Below are 16,649 nucleotides of genomic sequence, written 5' to 3' on the forward strand. Positions count from 1 at the left end.
TTAAGTCCTAAAATGTTGGGGTTCAAATAACATTTAATGTCATTTAGGAAATGTGAGCATTATATGCGGCTAATCAGCGTTCTAGCAGTTGGTGCTTGTTGTGTTGAAACCCTTGACTGTGGCAATCTGCCATCTTTGAACTTATTAATAGGACTTTTCAGGATTGTTTGTTCTCTTTCATATTTGCCAGAGATGTGGATGTATATTATGTGATTTTTGCATATTTTTGTTACTCAGCAGTATGCTGTATGTCAAAGTACAGTATGTCCAAACTGAACCAAAAGTATTGTTGTCAAAAAAATGTTTTAAGGTTTGAATTGGCATTTGAGTTATAATATTGTCGGTTTCCCGTAAGGTAAAAAAATACTAATAGACCATCTTGACATTTTTTTTCCTTCAGATTTCCTTTCTTCTCTTGTTTACTGGTATTTTTAAGACTGCATACAGTGTACAAGTTCTCCCACTTAAAAAGATGAGAGAGGCCTGTAATTGACATCATAGGTAGACTTCATGAGAGACAACATGAGAAAACACATCCAGAAAATCACATTGTCACATTGCAAAATCACATTGCAAATCAATTATTTGCAAATTATGGTGGAAAATAAGTATTTGGTCCACTGGCTGCCAGTGTGCTACCGAGTACAATTCAAAGTGCTGGCTTTAGTCTATAAAGCCCTAAACGGTTTCAGCCCACGACTGGTGGAGATGAGAGACCGGGCTTTCTCAGTGGTGGCCCCATGTCTGTGGAACTCCCTCCCCAATGAAATCAAATCAGCCCCCTCTTTCCTGACCTTCAGGAAAAAACTTAAGGCTTGATGTTGGGACCAAACTTTCGACCAGTAATTGGAGCAGTGCAATAAATGATTACGAATTAATTGATTTAAATTGTATTTGTTTATTTTTGGATATATTTGTGTGTGGCATCGAATTGCTGACTGTTGTAAGACCTCCCTGAGTCCCCTTTGGGGTGAGAAGGGTGGGTCACAAATGCGGGAAATAAATAAATAAATAAATAAGGTTACCCAGAGTTTCTATGGCAGAGCAGGAAACTGGATATTGATTTCCAGAGTTGTATTCCAATGCTTATACACATTTATTCTCTCCAACGATGTTACAGAATCCTTTGCATTAGTGATGTCAGTTGCTTTAACCGTTAAAGCATTTTGATGGAGGGAAGTAGTGAAGTTATTGTTTTCAGTAAAGGAAGACATTGCCTTTTTTTAAATATTGAAAAACTGAAATAGTAAGGACACATTTTTATTGTGTTTATGAGGAATGTTGAAAGTATATTTTATACGAACTTTTTGGACATGATGAAAAATACAGTAGAGTCTCACTTATCCAACATTCGCTTATCCAATGTTCTGTATTATCCAACGCAGTCTGCCTTTTAGTAGTCAATGTTTTTGTAGTCAATTTTTTCAATACATTGTGATGTTTTGGTGCTAAATTCATAAATAAAGTAATTACTACATAACATTGCTGTGTGTTGAACTGCTTTTTCTGTCAAATTTGTTGTAAAACATGATGTTTTGGTGCTTAATTTGTAAAATTGTAATGTAATTTAATGTTTAATAGGTTTTTCCTTAATCCCTCCTTATTATCCAACATATTCGCTTATCCAACATTCTGTCTGCCCATTTATGTTGGATAAGTGAGACTCTACTTTAGTACCAACTTTTAACTTCTTTCCAGAAGACCACAGTTTTGTGTCTTCATAATAATGTCACCAAGAATAATTTAAAAAAAATAATTTCTGCAAAGTTTGATAAATCACATTGGTTTAACTGGCTGTAGGAAATTAATATGTCAGTGTGGACTGACGTCATCTGCTCTTGGCACTTTCTTCAGAGGTTGGCCCATGATATGACATGTGATGCAACTTTTCTTCCCAAAAAATGATGTCAACTGCTTCATTTGAGCAGCCAGATCTCTCAGATTTCCTGGAATTCTGAGTAAGCAGATTCAGAGAACTGGAAGCGAGGCAGCTAATAACCCAGCTGACACCACTACAATGCACATTTATATGTAGTTTGACTTTTTGGTAGCATATTGTGAATTGTATCACTTTATAAAAACAAAATATTATGAAACATCAAATGAATACTAAGATAAATGTCAAATGTTTTGCCCTGTTTACAAGGACACCAAAACCTTGTGTCAACCCATAGGCTCTTTTTCAGTTGTCTTCTGTTTGAAAATGAGCTCAGTAATATATTCAGTGGGCAGATGTTATTGCTGAAACGTAAGGGCTGAGAAATGCCCCTTTGGGTAGGCTAACTGGGCTTCCCACGGCTAAAGTGATTGGGGCCATACTTTGTGAAGGCACTTATTTGATGCCTACTCTGTGTGGGTTTTTGTTTAGTGCTGGTTTTCTAACTGCTTGTTGTAATCTTGGAATATTTTATGTGTTGGCTAACTTCCTCCTTCTGTTTTGTCTTAGTCACATTGATCAGACAACAACATGGCAGGATCCAAGGAAGGCCCTCCTTTCCCAGATGAATGCTACAGCTCCCACAAGTCCTCCGGTGCAACAGAATATCATGAATTCAGCAACTGGTAAGGAGAGGTCAACAGAATTTCAAAGAAATTGCCGCAAGTGGCATATGGTTTTACAGTGAAAGGTTTATGTGTCACCCAAGTGCACTCTGTCATTATTATGCTTCCTATACAGAGTAGATTCTAAATAAGCCCTGTTCTTTACAATTATACTAATGCTTGCGTAGGTAGCACATCTCATTAGAACAATGTAAATTTGGATAATGAGGGGCCTACGTTTCCCCAGGAAAAAGAAGCAAAGTGCAAGGGAAACAAACAAGCTTGTTTACCCTGAAATAATTCAAGATTGCTTGTAAAAGCTATATTAGAGTTTATGTGCAAAATGCTCCAGTTTCGTCATCTTAGTCAACATTGTCCTTTCCATTTCTATTTCCCTTTGTCTTGACACCTTTTCTGCTTTTTTCTGCCTATGCATAGTTCTTTGTGCATTTTTCCTCTTTTTGTTTTATTTGATGTGATATTTCACAGTTACCATATATACTCATATATAAGTCAGCCTCATAGATCAGTGAAAGGGAGGTCTTGTGGCCAAAATAATGGATTTTGATATAACTGGTAACTAAGTTGAGGGTTATTTCAGGGAGAGGGGAAAGCACTGGTGCCTGCTGCCATCACCATTCTTCTACCCAGATCTATAAAAAGAGCAGAAGTCTCTCGGTAGAGGAGAGAGAGGAAAGAGTTGGTGCTTGTTTTGGATTTTCCCAGGGTGGACTTAGCTCTCATTTTTTATCACTATACTCAGAGGAGATTGTTCCTTATTTGATAAGAGTTAAGACTGACCCATGAACAAGTTGGACCAGGTCTTCTGGATCTATTTATTAACTAAAATTTCTAGACTTATACATGAGTATATATGGTAATTTTAAGATATTGCTCTTGTGCATAACAGATCTTTTGAAAATGTCACCATTATGTTCCTCTCTATATATTTTTAGGGGACTGAAACTATGTAGGGTGTGCTCACAATAGGAAGTTAGTCCCTATTCAATAATTTTGAGATGTTATGTAAAGCCTTGTTGAAGGGGAATTGTTAGTTCTAACTGGAGGAATCCCAAGAAGTAGATACATTGAGTCATTGAAAACTTAGGTAAGTCAATGTTTAGATAAGTTCCATTCATTCGGTAGTCTTCTCCAGTTGGGAATAACAATTAGATGTGTTTCCTCCTCACTTAAGTGATGGAGAGAATGCAGTGACTGGAGCTGTAATGGGCTTAGTACTAAATATGACCTAACATCTAAAATGGAGTCTAAAGCTGGTTTTACACTACAGTTTAAATGCACTAACATTTGTACAGGTACAATGTGTAAAAGTATAAGAGAGAGGATTCTATGAAGCCATACCCATCTCCCCTTTGTTTAAACATGGTTTAAATACTGGGGAACATTACCTTGAGGTCCTTATGTTCTTTACATATGCAAATATGTTAACTTGGTGAACACTGGGCAAATGCTGTGAAATTAGATTAACATTTCAAGAAGGAATGTCTATATCAGACTATGTATATGGGACTTTTAATGTACACATACAGGTTTTTAAGCCATAGCAGTTCTTCAGCAGGCTCTTCAGCATTGAGACTGTGGTGCAGTGGCTGCATGCCTTCTGCTGTGCCATGCTGTTGATTTGCATAAGAATCTGATGGTTTGCATAAGAATCTGATGGCTAAGGGGGAAAAGCCTTGTCGCTTTTCTACCCTTCTTGGTAAACAAGATCCAGGAAAAGATATGCCTGTAATCCTGAATGAGAAAATCTTAATCTTCCTCGTGTTTGACATTTTTACCTGTTCACCCTGGGAAAACATGCATACCTCAAGATATTTATTTGTGTGGCCATTTTTCTCCTGTCGTTTTTCAACAAGTGGAATTCAATATGGAATAAGTAAACTTAGTAAAGTATGTCTTTATTCTAGACTCTGTACAACATATGTTGTTCATTGACTTCTTGGCTGTGTGCAGAGATAATGCAGAGACTGTACTACCAAAGCACTGAAACTTTTCATGCTATAAAGAGTTTTCTTGCATTTCCCAGAGTTTTGCAGTCAGACTTGGCAAACTTTGGATTTTTTTAATTGTCCTGGTGATGTTTTCCTGAAATTTAAATTCAGCAGGTCCTATTGTGGTTTTTGTAATGCAGAATGGTAAAACAAAATCATACTTTTCCTGACGCACTTGTGGTAGTTTCAGGTTTTGATGTTTCTCCTTAAAAGCAGACTGTGGACGCCGATAGGATAATTGTGTTTAGTCATATCAGTATTGGCTTAAATTTGTCCTACACACTTATTTGAGGATGAAAGTCTTCTGTCTGGAATACATGCTTGCAAGAGGATGAAGGACACATATATAGCCACATCAGAAGGGCAGTTGGGAATGGCTGACCTAGTTATTCCATTAACAGAAGTGATGTGATTTGCTGATATTCCTTTATAAGTTGTGACATGAGAAATAGTGATACTTCTAAAAAATCTGAATGATAGTAACCAATGTGTGTTACTAATTTGAAAGACCATTTTTGCTAATGAATGGACTACTTATGTCAGTTAGTTGTCCTCCCTAAACTTGAAAAGGAAACATTATATTCATGAGTCCCTAAGAATGAAGAGGAATAGTATAATTTGAATAGTATTGAAGATAAATATATGGAACAATAGATCTAACCATTCCATCTTGGCCCCAGATGTAGCTGTGACTCTAGTGGTGCACAGCCTACTTGCACTGCATCTTTAGAATTTTATGAGGAAGATACACAATATTTTGCATCTTATGCAAAATGATTTTTGATTTGCCATGGATAAAGCATGTAGCCAAAAATGGGCACAAAGTGTTGCCTTCACTGCCTGCAAGCTTCAATCTACATTAGATGGTACAACTCACATTCTTTCAACCTCAGAGGAAGGCAATGGCAACCTCTTCTGAACCAATCTTGCAGAGAAAATCCTGTGAAGGATTGCCATATGTCAAAAATGACTTCAAGGCACATAACAACAAGCTGACTATTTTCCTGCTTCTTGGCAGGGGGTTGGACTGGATGTCCCACAAGGTCTCTTCCAACTCTATGATTTTATGATTTCATTCATTAGATTCCATCTAGTAAAAGGAGACACAATAGTAGTTCCTATTTTTGTTTTGCTGGCCATCTTTCTCTGCCAGTTTTCACAGAAATGGTTTATACTGGTTGGCAAGCAGAGGAGTGCCGACTTCTCAGTCTGTTCTGCACCCAAAGGTCCTCTTTTTTGTTTAAGAACCATGTAATTTTTATTCTTATGTTTACATTATCAACTTTATGATGGTGTTATGCTCAATAAAATATTGGACCCATTCAAACCACTGTGTAAGCTACAAAATTTACTCAGGTGACTTTGGAGATTCACACTTCATTTCATCGTTAAATGGAAATTCTAATATTTAAATGCATTATTAAGCATCCAAGCACATGGTACCTTATGCATGACTTAGCACATTGGCACCAGTTCCGTGTAGCTTACAATTTTAGAACTGATTATTTTTAAAAAGTGGGAAAAAGTGGGATGGGAGAGATTTTTGTGTGTGTCAGGAGCGACTTGAGAAACTGCAAGTCACTTCTGGTGAGAGAGAATTGGCCGTCTGCAAGGACATTGCCCAGGGGATGCCCGGCTATTTGATGTTTTATCATCCTTGTTGGAGGCTTCTTTCGTGTCCCCACATGGAGCTGACAGAGGTAGCTCACCCGCTCTCCCCAGATTTGAACCACTGACCCATCAGTCAGCAGTCCTGCCGCCACAAGGGTTTAATCCATTGCACCATGGGGACTCTGGGATAGATTATGATCCGCAAGATTATTATCAACAATATATTGGTAAAGGAATACAAAAAGACAATGTTGGAATATAGTTGAAACCATTTAAAACATGTTCGTCAGGAAGACAAGAAATAAAAACAATGCTACCCAATATAGAAGTAATTTATTTATTGAACAGCCTGTTTCCCAAAGACGTGTCAGAATAAAAAAAAAAAACCCTTTATGTGCTGAAAGAAGAACAAGATGAAGACAGCTAGTTTAATGTCTTAGGAAGAGAGAGTTCCAGGACCTGGATGCAGCCATTGAGATGTGCCTTTGAGTGTAGGTGCCTCAAAAGCACATGGTCTGATATGTAGAATGTGTTAGATATTCAGAGAAGAAGAAAGTTTCAAACTGTTGATGGTGGAAAGAGTTGCAGATGTAAAGGCTGTGTAGTCACTGTCAGTGATAGATATGTAATGTAACTGGAAATAGGTCTCCTGCTTTCCATCTTTTGAGTTTTATAGAAAAGCAGTGCGAAAATATTGCTAATAAACTTGCCTCTCCCTTCCCCTCCTCATATCTCTCTCCTTTTCCTCCCTCTTGGGTGGTCTTCCTAACTTAGATGTTCATTCTCTCTGCTTTGGGTGAGCAAAGTTGAAAGCTTACTAGTTAACCATCTTCACTTTCCACAAAATTAGCATACATTTACATAATTGATGTGTGTGCTGGGAATTGCATTGGAATTAAGTGGAGCATGTTCTTCTCAGATGTCTCAATGCTGAACCTTAGCATTGCTCATTAAAATAGGACAGTGCAGCAACATAGTACTCCAGTTCCCAGCCCGTAAACAAATGCCTTTGTGATTAATACTCTATATGATTTTCTTTAATATACAGAACGCTTTGTAGCTTCTGGTTCCTTTGCCATTGTGGGAAATAAACAACTGGTTTTCTTCCCATATTATAAAGAATAAGAAAAAGAGGGTGATTTATCAGATTGAGTGCAGTGAAGCCATGGCCTGGATCTCACCAGTTCAAATCTTGCACATCATCCACTGACCAACACGGAAATGCAAGATTTGTTTCACTAATAATAGCTTTATAACATTCCAGTATTTTGACAGAGGCTTCCTGATTGTGTTCTCAAGACTGCATAAAGATAAACTACAACATGTGCTAAGTAGCATAGAAACACTAAGTGGGGAGAAAACAGGAACTAACAGTAGACCCTTAGAACTCCTATAATGAAATAATCTCCTCCTTGTTTAATGATAATAACTGAAGTCCTTGGAGCAGGACAAATTGAGGATAAACAATAGATATAGGTAGTAGTACTTCAACATTATCCCTCCAGATGTGTGAACAAGTGCTTTACTATAACACAGCTGCTCTTTCTGTCCCCAAACTGTCAGAGCTACTAGATATTGAAACTTGGTTTCATGTGTGCTGTGTTCTCTATAAAGTATTTTGGGTTTCTTTTAAAAAAAATAGTTAACTTTTTCAGTAAGGGCAAACCAGAGCCTACTATGAATTGCTTCCTTCTGTGTTACAGGCCCGCTCCCTGATGGATGGGAACAAGCCATGACCCAGGATGGAGAAATTTACTACATAAACCATAAGAACAAGACTACATCTTGGCTAGATCCAAGGCTTGACCCACGCTTTGGTAAAAGTTCCTCTCGCTTAAGACCTTTTTGTTCTTTTTTCACGTAAAATACATTTGTTCTTAGGTAAATGCAATCTTTAAAGCCAGCAGCCAAAGACTTGGCTATTTCAAATTAATGTGTGAAGTTCATCCAACCACTTGACTCTTAGCTTCAGGTTGAATTGGGATTTAGTTATTCATTCAGTAGCCCCATTTTAATTAATGGATTATGCCACCCACAACTGATTGGTCTCAGTGAGTTTCCTCCTAAGTATGACTAAATCTGCATCTTAACCTTTCTGTTATGGAGTTGTCTTCTCTCCACTTCCACTTTCACTAGGTAGTGGGTGAATTTTCCCCTCTGCCTACCTATTCTTTTTCACACTACTACTTTGTAGTTTCTGCTGCCTTTCCTGATTCATATACTGCAGGCTGCTGTCATAGTATTAGTATTTGTATAGTGTTTTGCTCAAATGGCCAGTTGCAACAATGATCTTGTAGGGGTTTGTCAGTATTATCTTTTTGTTGAAGATTAGGAACTTAGGAAGTTCAGGGATGGTTTGAGGGTCCCTACTGAGTTTAGGACAAAAGCCAAATGTGAACCACGATTTTCTAAAGTCTCAGTGCTATGCTGGATGTATTCTTTGAAGGAAACGACTGCACTCTTTTAAAATCCTACACAGATTTTAAAACTTCATATTCCTTCCAGCTGCTGTAATTCGTACACTAAGTGTTTCAGCACTTGGTCTCCTAAGAACCCAATCCTTTCTGCCAACTCAGTATGATGCCTTTCCTTTCCCTTCGCTAGTTCCCATTTCTTGCACAACAGCTACATTGGCAGCATATTTGCCAGTCATCTGTAGTTAGGATGATTGTGATGATTTTATGAATTTAGTCAATGGCTGGCATGCAAGATTAGCTTAATACAGTGGTTCCCAACCTTTGGGCCTCCAGGTGTTTTGGGCTTCAGCCTCCAAAATTCCTAACAGCTGGTAAGCTGGCTGGGATTTCTGGGAGTTGAAGTCCAAAACATCTGGAGGCCCACAGATTGGGAACCATTCGCTTAGCAGTAGCAATGAGGTGTGTGTTCACACCGCCAGTTTTTGTTGCACTTGCCGTTATAAATATTTTTGTTGCACTTGCCATTTTAAATATCAACTGGAAAATTTTACCTCATTAATAGAAAATTATGCCAGGTACGTGTTGTCTAGTGTGTGTTGTTCTAAGCCTTATCCTTCAGTTTATTGTAAGGATCTGTATAAGAACTCCTTAACAAATGCAAAGTGGATAAACAGTGGGAGCATACAGTTGTGTGTAACAAAGAACTCTTTGTTGCCACAATAATATTAGTTGCAAATCAGGCAACCACTAATGCCACAAAACAGTTGTCTTTTAAAATATGTGGTGCATGTGAGAGACCCAGGCAAACTCCATGGCTTTGAATGGTGACAGTGCCGCTACTGTGGGGCTACTATATTGACCTGTGATTATGATTCTTTGTCAGAGTTCAGAACGTATTATATTGTAATTTTGTGTTTGATCGTCTTTCCTTTCTCTTTTCCTTTTTTCTGTAAAGTTTAGCAGGAAATAATATTTGGATTAGGTTGCACACTGACTAATGCAGATATAGTAAAGATAGGGAAATCTTTGGCATCCCCTAGTTATGAGTAAGTAACTTGTAGAACTTCTCACTTACATGCAGAAGGGAGTCTCTGGGTTTTTTTTGTTTTTTGTTTTGCTCCGGAGTAAGCCCTGTATAAAGAGTGAACTAATTGATAGTTCTGTTTACAACACTCCAAATCTGGCTGGAATTCAGGCAAGTAGGCAAACACGTTTCAATTTCTTCATGAAATGCTTTTGGCTTATGCATCTTTTAATGTGATAATTCTATCTCTGCAAATGTATGCAGATTGCTTCTTCACCCCTCTGGCTAATAAGATGAAAGGTGGGAAATAATTGGAGCATATCTGTTGGTTTACTATTGTGCTGTACTGTTAAGTTCAGGAACTGGTTATGAAGGCACACTGTCAGTGGGAAGATGCCTAATGGAAGATGTTCTGAAATGCATGAAAGTAGAGTAAGATGTGCATAATGACCATAAATAAATGCAGGCAGGATTAAAATAAACAAATAGTACCTGGATTGATTGGCTCTGCTTTATTAGAACTATATGTCTGTTCAGGTGGAAATGTACATACAGTGCAAGTAATGCTGGCAGGGAAGCAGAACCTTTGTGGCTTTCAAAGTTCAGCCTTGGCCTTAGTGCAGCTAAATGAAAATAACGTGCAGATCACTGAGTAGGTCAGCCCCAGGGCTGTACAAAAGGCTTTGAAGCTTTACAGGGTTTCTGACCTATCAACAGCTGTGGGCCTCTTTAGGGAGAGGTATTAACTTCACAAATGCCATAGAATGCACATTGCAGAAGGCTCGATATTTCATGTTTTTATGATTTAACCTCCCTGCTCGTATTTATTACTCCTTAAACATTAAATAAAACTAGATTTGAGACACACATAATGGAAAACAGTAAAACATTAAAAGCCCTCTCTATTGGAATATGGAGAGGAACGTTAAGGATTGAAAGAGGGCTCAGAATATAGTCAACTGATAAGACACCAAACAAGTTCCTAATAGTAATATGGTTGTATCACTCTGCACAACCATGGAAGTTGATGGGCGTGTGAGTGTGTACGTGTGTGCTTGAAGCAGCATTCCTAAAAAAGGGTGGTTGAGCAGAATGAGTGGGTGGGTGATTGAGTATGCCCATTCATCTGCTCAGCCACCCGATTTGAGTACCACCCACCCACCTACTCACTCAATACCCATCCATTTGCTTGAAATGGTGTTCTAAAAAGGGGTGGTCGAGAGGATATGTGGGTGAGAAAGTGAAGTGGTGGGCGGGTGAGTGGATGGGTGAGCGGATGGATGAGAGAGTGTAAGAAAACCCTAGGCTATTTACAGTGGAGAGGCTGTCTAAATCACGGGTATGACTAGGAATCGTGACATATAGAAATTGGGACCCCAAAAAGGGGGAGTGACTATTATGTGATGAAATACAATATATCCTTCTGCATCCTGCTTAAAAATTAGGGTATTGGTGTAGGCATGATCTAAAGCTTTCTTTCTGTTATAATAAATATTTCCTGTATGTTTATGAATGCCCATATTTCATTTAATCATTGAAAACATAATATGGTGTATTGGCTTGTCCAGGTCACCTCCATATAGCAAGCATGCCTACATGGTACTAGATGTGTTAGTCTTGTCCCATAGGTTCATTGCATTGGCACGGTGTGTAATAGTCCTCTATTTTAACCTTGCCTATGATCTTCATACAACTTGTCCACAAATTGTCATAACTACCCTACTTGTCTGTCTTAGCAGATTTATTTGTTTCCCTTAGATTCGTAAAAATCACAATGTTGTTTTTAAAACATAAGGCATCATTTTACACTTAAAATTCAGTCATTTTCCTTAATGACCTGATTTATTATGAATGTAATGAGCATGGCCTTGTTTACACCTATACGCATAATCACTTAAAACTTAATGCACAAATCCTTATTAAATGCACTGAGTCAAATTCTGATTTTTCTGTTCAAAAAGAATAAACCAGTCCAAAGATTACTTTTTATCAAAACAAAGTATTAACATAAGGTAAAAATAAAGGTCTCCCCTGACATTAAGTCCAGTCATGTCCAACGCTGGGGGGTTGATGCTCATCTCCATTTCTAAGCCAAAGAGCGGGCATTGTCCGTAGATGCCCCCAAGGTCATGTGGCTGTCATGACTGCATGGAGCGCCGTTACCTTCCCGCTGGAGTGGTACCTATTGCATGTTTTTGAACTGCTAGGTTGGCAGAAGCTGGGGCTAACAGCAGAAGCTCACCCCACTCCTCAGATTCGAACCACCAACCTTTTGGTCAGCAAGTTCTGCAGCTCAGTGGTTTAACTCGCTGTGCCATCGCGGGCTCCTAGTATTAACATAACTTGCTTAAAACTTTGAATAGCTTATTATATAAGTTGTGGGTGTTTAAATTATTATAGAGCCTGGGTATTTACTTCAGTTTCATAGAAAAAAAGTGTTCAACCCCATAGTTGTTAGCTATAACCTCTGAGAGATTCTGAGCACTTTGAGTATAGGATTTTGTTTGGCATTTTTAATGCAAATATAGAAAGCTAAAAAAAAAGCTCCTAATTTCACAGTTTATTCTCCAAAAAGATACTCATATTTTTAGCACAAAAGGCACATGGGCTCTGTCAGCATTTTTGTCTTAACTGTGCCTAAATCCTCAAAGGTTCTATTTAGTGGCAAGTAGATGGAGTTTAATTGTTTTAGTAACCAATTAGTGAATTAGCATTCACTGGGCAGAGATGAATCACAGGGCTGGAAACTTGATCTGAATTGTCCCTTTTCCCTTCGATTTGGTTTTAATTACCTTTTAAGTCAGCCCACCATACATATCACAACAATGGCCCAAGAGGGAGTGGAAGGAAACTGGCTCATTTAGATCCTCAAATCTCCCTTGTTTAGCCACCTGGAAGAAATCCTCTCTAAGCTAATTACTGTTTAGACACACTGAATTGTTGCCTGCCCATCACTTAAGGCTGGCCTCTGGTTATTTCATTCATCGGTTTGTTGAAATTACATCTGTCCTGCAGTGTTTCAGTTTTTGGAGCTTCTTACAAAATAGATAAATAACACGAGTTAACAGAATCGTTTGCTGAAAAGGTTAAAAGATGTAAGCAGCAGAGGACGACAATTCTGTGTCAACTTAAATGACTTAAATACCCGTATAGATAGAAACTGGTTTGTCTGGTGCTGGAAAAAGATGTTCTTGTGTACGAAATATTGGCGGGGACATTACAGTTGAACCCCCCCCCCCCCCAAGTCAGTATCTCCAAAGGTAGGGGAAGTATGGTTTCTTAAGCAAGCCTTTGATCTTACATAGGTTTTAAAGGATTAGTCCGAGGACTTACTGTGGGCATCACGTCGGCACTGGGCTATGTCAATTGAAACAACTTGTTTTTATCCGCAGCTGTGACTGCATTTTATGAATTGTAATGTTTTACATTGTAAGTACGTATGCATGTGTGTGGTGTAATTCTGTGATTTTTACCATTTCAGATTTATGTATTACCTATACCACTTTGCTGTATTTTGTTGGCTGCCCCAAGTCCCTTCGGGGAGGTGGTGACGGGGTAGAAATTATATATATATATATATATCAGATCCAGTATAACATCAAGGCAGCCACCGGTGGCGCAGCATGTCAAAGCACTGAGCTGCTGAACTTGTGGACTGAAAGGTCGCAGGTTCGTATCCGGGGAGTGGAGTGAGCACCCGCTGTTATCCCCAGCTTCTGCCAACCTAGCAGTTCGAAAACATGCAAATGTGAGTAGATCAATAGGTACCGCTCTGGCAGGAAGGTAACTGCGTCCCATGCAGTCATGCCGGCCACATGACCTTGGAGGTGTCTATGGACAACGCTGGCTCTTTGGCTTAGAAAAGGAGATGAGCACCAACCCCCAGAGTCGGACACGACTGGACTTAATGTCAGAGGAAAACCTTTACCTTTACTATAAACATCAAAGCAGATTTCTTCTGACATTTCTGGTGATCACCATACCCTGTTTCCCTGAAAAGAAGACATTCCCTGAAAAACAGACCTAGTAGGGGTTTTGCTGAATTGCTAAATATAAGGCCTCCCCAAAAGTAAGACCTTGCAAAGTTTGTTTTTGGAAACATGCCTGCCAAACAGAACACCAGAGCATGCAGGATCGGTAAATGTATGTACCATAGATTGTTGCACATAGAAATAATGGTAGTAACAAGGAATTATTGATAGGATTTTACAGTTTGTCTGGTTATGCTGGTTTGTGATGACAGCTACTGTACAGTATATAGTAAATGTTCATTTTTTGTTCAACAATAAATGTGAATTCTTCTTCATGGAAAAATAAGACATCCCCTGAAAATAAGACCTAGCACATCTTTGGGAGCCAAAATTAATATAAGACACTGTCTTATTTTCGGGGAAACACGGTAGTACCACAACAATCTCAGAGAGGCACTTTAATATTGTTTTATTGTGGGAAACAAATATGTTGGGTGAAGAGGAGGGAGTGGACTTCCCCGGGAGAAGAGTTAGTGAACTGCAAAGTATCCCATCTGGGCCATGTGCTAACCCGAGAAGAAAGATTTTGTTTTTCTCCCTTTTCCCAAGCAGCCCTTCTCTCCTCTCCTCTCCTCTTCTCCTCCCACTCTTTCCTTGTGAGAGTTGCTAAAGGCTATCTGGAATAAAGAGCTAGAGCAAAGGTCAGAAGTTGGAAACGTCTCCATTCTGAAAACGCACACTGAGTTTGCTGTAAATAATGGTGTCTCCTTACTCTGAGACATTTTGACTGTTTTTCAGTTTCCCAAGATTCTAACAGTTGCATTGTTTAAACTCTAAAGCTTCTGTATCAAAAAGACAGATGCATAAACTTTAAAAAAAAACCCTGAACTGCATAGTTTCCCTTTTTGGGCCCACTGTGTATGCACAGTCGAGACAAGCTTGAGTAAGTGCCAGGAGTCTTTTCTTTATTACTATTATTATTTTGTGGTCGGACTTTTTAATCTGTTCCAGGCCTTTTCAGTCAAAAAGAGCTCAACTGGAGGGGATAAGGAAAAAGAAATTGAATCATGTGTATCTGTGATCAACGATGATGGCAAATGAGAGATAGACTGTTCATGAAGAAAGAAGAGGCATGTGGACAATTTCAACAGAAAGGAGGAATCCATGAAAATGAACAAAATCGGGCTACCAGTGTTTAAAAAACCTCTAAAATCAGGAGAGTAAATAAAGAACAACACTAAAAAAACAGGGGAATTCCAGACAGGAAACAATCAGGGTTAGCTAACACCTCCCAACAAAAGATTCTCCCAGGCAGGAAGCAGCCAGACTTTGAAGCTGCAAGGCCATTTAATGCTAACCAAGATGACCAATTGCACCATTCATACTTGCCCCAAACAGACAAAAGTTCTTTTTCCCACCCCGGACTTTCCAGACATATAGACCCACTTGCCTAGTTTCCAACAGACCTCACAACCCCTGAGTATGCCTGTCATAGATATGGGTGAAATGTCAGGAGAGAATGCTTCTGGAACATGGCCATACAGCTCAGAAAACTCACAGCAACTCAGTGATTCCGGCCATGAAAGCCTTCGACAACACAAAGAAGAGGTTTTTGAAACATGAAGTAGTGCATGATAGTAACAGCTATGTTCAACTTTTTTTTCTGCCAAAGTAATTGTTTGTTTCGACCCTTTATTTTTCTGATCTTTCCCCCCTTTTATCTTAAAATTCAGAATGAGCGACTTGATCTAAACGTCTCTTCCATGAACAGAATAAAATTCATATTTACAAACAAGCTTTTCCAACAGTGCCCCTCTCTGCCCATTGTGTCTCTTGAAAACTATCATCTGGAGTAAAGTTAGGTGTTTAGGAAAAAAAATACAGGTAGCCCAATAAACTCTGCAGATGTAGTGGAGAGGAGATGGAAATTTCTCCCCTCTACAATCATCGCATTTGAATCGATGAGTTACCTGGGTATCTAGAATGTTTATTATTAGGGTCAGCTGTCCCCCACTTGGGCCCATAGCCAGAAACATTTTTTGAGAGGGGTTGAAATCCCACCCAGATGACTTTTCAGCTCAGTGTCTCGTGATCAATACGGCCCTAATTTAGCATTATTGTGCAAAGGTTCTTCATAACTAATAGGTCCTGAATTGTCTTTAAGACTGTTCTTCTCGGCCACAAAAGACTATAGTTTCCACAATTGGCAGAAGTTTCTTTCTGTTTTCTTCTGCTTTCTACTTATTACCTTTATCATGATGACAGGTTACATCAAGACATTTTCCACTGTAAATTAGCAAAACATTTTCAGCCAAGCACAAGTGTTCTGATGGTACTTTGTTTTTTCGTGTCTATTGAAGACTTCTGTTGCATCTTTCCATCGGACTCATGGTTTAGCAACCAATGTACCAAGCTTCTAATGACCATCTTTACCCCCAACTTCTCCTCCAAACACCACGCAGTACTACTTACAGAGTGCACCTTGTACATGGAATGCGTAGACTAACCAGGGGAATCCGCTGAACCATTTGGGTTGAAATCTTAGATGCCTCTTCTTATCCACAGGAAATATATATCCTGGCAAAGGAATTTGTGGATTTTACACTAACTGAGCTTTCAATTGGTCATCAGAAACTGTCTTGCTCATATAAAGTCCAATGACACAGTTTCTTGTCTTTGCTCCTGTTCCACTGTTTATTTGGCAGGGCTTGGATTAGATGAACCAGTGGGAGATGCCACAGTTTCCATAGTTTCCTCAGTTTTCACCTGCAAGCCAGGTTAAATCCCCGCCCTGTCCCGTGCCTTAAGCTTTGCCTGCCCGCTACCATATTTTGGCAGCTTCCACTAGGTTGCTTCTACTATGTCAGCTATTGTTGCTATTACAATGTAAATTGGTAGAAAGGTAGGTAATGATAGTATGAGTAATCAAAATTTGGTTGAGATAGTGCTTGCAGTTCTGGAGAGACTCTAATGTTTGCTTCTTATAGACTTGGCATTGGGGATTTGGTTAACCCGTAAAAATTCTTAAGTAAACAAGGTTTTTTAACCTGGAAAATTTGGGGTAGTTGGAACC

General features: G+C 38.9%; 1 protein-coding gene across 8 annotated transcripts in view; it reads left to right on the plus strand.

Moving 5' to 3' along the window:
- yap1 (Yes1 associated transcriptional regulator) overlaps positions 1–16,649 on the plus strand; it is a 120,263-nt gene that overhangs the window by 64,060 nt on the left and 39,554 nt on the right. For 4 of the 8 annotated variants that reach the window (XM_008108058.3, XM_016992672.2, XM_003219300.4 and 1 more), the window contains exons 3-4: positions 2,447–2,562; positions 7,868–7,981. In XM_008108058.3, the coding sequence (XP_008106265.1) occupies positions 2,447–2,562; positions 7,868–7,981 (230 nt within the window). The remainder of the gene's footprint in view (positions 1–2,446; positions 2,563–7,867; positions 7,982–16,649) is intronic. The other 4 variants (XM_008108060.3, XM_016992673.2, XM_008108061.3 and 1 more) reach the window with 1 other exon arrangement.

Source organism: Anolis carolinensis, chromosome 3, assembly GCF_035594765.1.
Source record: "Anolis carolinensis isolate JA03-04 chromosome 3, rAnoCar3.1.pri, whole genome shotgun sequence".
Taxonomy (NCBI): domain Eukaryota; kingdom Metazoa; phylum Chordata; class Lepidosauria; order Squamata; family Dactyloidae; genus Anolis; species Anolis carolinensis.